The sequence below is a fragment of the Coccinella septempunctata genome, chromosome 4, assembly GCF_907165205.1.
Source record: "Coccinella septempunctata chromosome 4, icCocSept1.1, whole genome shotgun sequence".
Classification (NCBI taxonomy): domain Eukaryota; kingdom Metazoa; phylum Arthropoda; class Insecta; order Coleoptera; family Coccinellidae; genus Coccinella; species Coccinella septempunctata.
The window spans coordinates 10059888-10063263 of NC_058192.1; the positions used below are offsets into that span (position 1 = coordinate 10059888).

The following is a 3376-nucleotide window of genomic DNA, read 5'->3' on the forward strand; positions in this document are numbered from 1 at the left end:
CTCTGATGTGATAATCATTTCTCCACTCTACCTTGCAGTCCTGATTTGACATTTTCCTGTGGGGTCCCTTTAAATCTGAAGTAAACGCTGTGAACCGACTAGGCAAAGTTAAAATACAATATTCGCCATGAAATGTGAGTCATCAGGGAGCAAACCTGCCAAGCTTTCAACAAGAATTTTAATGTTAGATTGAATCAGTTTCGAGAAATAAATTCCAAAATATGTATTTTCATAATTGATAATTTTTTTCGACAAACGGCTCATTTTTTCAGATGGCTCTTTTACATAAGTAGATATAAACTTTCACCCTGTATGAGAGGATAGTTTTGAAATCCTTCAACGTGTCGCTAACCGATTACTGATGTCATATCCTTTCCTGATCGAATATGAGAAATCTTCGTCCAGGATATTGAAAGGAATAAAATCACGTACTCGGGGCGAAAAACTCGGTTTATATGCCAGTAACCAATACAGGATTCCGATACGCTCACATCCAACCTTTGTCCAAACTCCATACGGATTTTCCTGATTTCGAATTCGAAAATGTTATTGCCTATAAAGCGGGACCGGAATGCACAAAACTTCGGGCACGGCATAAAACCCGAGGACTTGTTAATAAAAGGGGTGTTATTTCTGTTTTTTTTTTCCTGCCATTCCGATCATAGCCGACGCGACATACAATGGACGTGCATAAGAACAATATGGTGTGAATATTCTCTATATTGACTGGCTGTAGAGGTATAAACAAATTTCCAGAATAAAATTCGACGCGCCTATGAGAGCGTCCCGGAGGCGGTTCCCGGAACCCCATGACGCCGCCCTCCCGGCCGCCGCAATGTGCGGGAGTATAGACTCCGGGGGCTCAATCTAACGCTGTCCTCACCGCCGATAACACGCGCGCGTAAATTGAGCCGCAAACGCGTCAAGTGAAGTTGCCCGGATGCATATTCATAGTGACAGAAGGATGGAGGACGATCAGCATCTTGCGGAGGAATACGTGCAGGATTTCGTCCTCGACCACCTCGAAGATGTCACGGTCAAACGGGAAGATCGGAGACACCTGGTGGAAAGTGAAACTTGGATACAGGACGACTCGGAGGACCGGAGGTATTCTTCGTTATCGCCGCCGCCGGAGACGCTGTACAGCCAACAGGCGGTCCTGATCAACATGCCGCTGATGAACGACCCTGGTACCCCGCCGGAGACACCCCCGAGCCAACCGCCGGGTCCCTGCCGAGCCCCAGCCTTCATGGAGGATTGGATGTGGACTATACGTGACCCCCAACCCTTGGATTTGCGCCCCATGCACTGCGTTGGGGGAGAAGCGGATTGGGAACGCAGAGAATACATTCCTCCAGGTTTGGACAATAATCATCACTCCATTCATCATCAGAGACCCCAATCAGTGTGCAGCGGGGCAAGTGCCATTTCTCCTAGATTAAACACCAGCCATGGAAGCGGTTACTCCACGTGTGGTGATGACATAAACGACGAAATGCTAGTATCTCTATCGGTTCGCGAACTCAACAAAAGGCTACACGGATGTCCCAGAGACCAAATCGTCAAGCTGAAACAGAAACGGAGGACCCTAAAAAACAGAGGCTACGCCCAGAACTGCAGGCACAAACGCCAAGAGCAACGGGAACACCTGGAACAGGTCAACAGGGAACTCCAGGTCGAGCTGCACAAGATCAAATCCGAACTGGCCAGGGTGATCCAGGAGAGGGATCTCCTGAAGCAGAGGATCCACCTCGGCAGGACCCACATGACCTCCCTTAATTCCGACGGCCAGAGTTCACCCGAATTCTACCTATGACATCATCTTCAGGGTCGAAGATTGTAATGCCTATCGACCCCACGGTTAACCCGCCACTGAGCAACCGTGTTCTCGAAGTTATTGTGGACTTGTACAAAGTGACGCTTATGTGGTGTACCTTCTGGTTACAGCATTTTTTTCGATATATATTTGTAGATAAGACTGTTGAATTTTTGTTAGGCTAATTTTTTTTTATCATTTTTGTTATTGAATCACTGAAGGTGGATCTGCATATCTTTTTTCATTGTTTCAGTCGAATTCGTAATTTTATATCTCTATTTTTCTAAAAAAAAAATCGGGTCACTCTGTTCCATACCTGATGAGGTTGTGTTTAAAATGAGAAAACTATATGACATATGTTACTTCTGTAAATGAAAATTATAGTATTAATAAAATATGGTTTAGAACAGTGATAAGTCAGTTTTCAATTCCTTCGAATGTTTATCTTAAGATAGAAAGAAAAATGGTAATAGAGATAAAACTGTTTCAAATTGCTCAAATATTGTTGAAAAATCGTTATCAATATTCAATTAATTATGCATTTGCTACAATGTTGTTAGAGATTACTCATTGCCCAATTTTGAATATTTCACGGAAGTCTTTCACTTTCGTATGCAAATATCTTCTTACAATAATTTCCTTAGCTAACTCTGAATAATTTTCAGAAATTGATATTGATTTTTTCCATATTGCGATCATATATATGTCTGAAAATCAGGCAAATCCTCTTTACTAAAGGATCTATTTTTGAATCAATAAATATTTTGAACAATATAAACTGTTGACGTGAATCCTAAGAAAGTTCCTCCAAAATAGTGACCAATACAAAGAACAGCAGAACAATATCATTTGCACTCTACAAAGACCAATCTGACAAGAAATAATGGAAATTTTATCGGATTTGGATATTTTCATCAAATCTTGAATATGAAAACCAATTATGGGATTTTGAAGGAGTTTGTCGTCCTTATAATATTATTAAAAAAAAAAATGAAATGATTTCTTCAAATTCTTGGATTGAGTTACAAAACTTACTTATGACTCTGTGATAAGAATAAGGATGAATTCAAGGAAATAGTTCAAATTGATGTAATTTCGGAATGCATATTTGAATTCAATGAAAAGCTTCGAAGTTACTTGTAGTTGGAAATGAATATGGCTTGATAAGAGTTTCATGATTATGGAATGACTTTTCAAGATTCAAAAAACTATAGGAATATTGACGTTAATGCAAATTTGCATTCACGATAGAAGAAAAGGGTTTTAAACTATTATTTTTCATATCAGTCAAAGATTCGTAGAAATTAACTACATAAAATAACGTCATTATAATTATTCGGAAAATCTATAAAATCTGCGACAAATAGGATAATTCTTGAGTTTCATCGTGAGTTCTTTTGATCAATGTGTGTTTGGAATGTTCTATAAATAAATGGAAACATATCAAATATAATAGGTTTCTCGAAAGAAATTGAATGTTGTGAAGTAATTCAGGAAAATACACAAATTATTTGCTTTTGCCTCATCATTATGTCATTATCCATAAAATAAATAAAATCA

General features: G+C 39.4%; 1 protein-coding gene across 1 annotated transcript; it reads left to right on the forward strand.

Annotated features, from left to right (window-relative positions):
- Positions 1-847: 847 nt before the first annotated feature.
- LOC123312179 (transcription factor MafB-like) lies at positions 848-2229 on the forward strand. Its single transcript, XM_044896442.1, has one exon. It carries the CDS (start codon positions 941-943, stop codon positions 1814-1816), a length of 876 nt encoding a protein of 291 aa, XP_044752377.1. The 5' UTR covers positions 848-940; the 3' UTR covers positions 1817-2229.
- The last annotated feature ends 1147 nt before the right edge of the window (positions 2230-3376 follow it).

Excerpts from the sequence above, each read along its gene's own strand:
- LOC123312179 (XM_044896442.1), top strand. The coding sequence starts at position 941 with ATGCATATTCATAGTGACAGAAGGATGGAGGACGATCAGCATCTTGCG.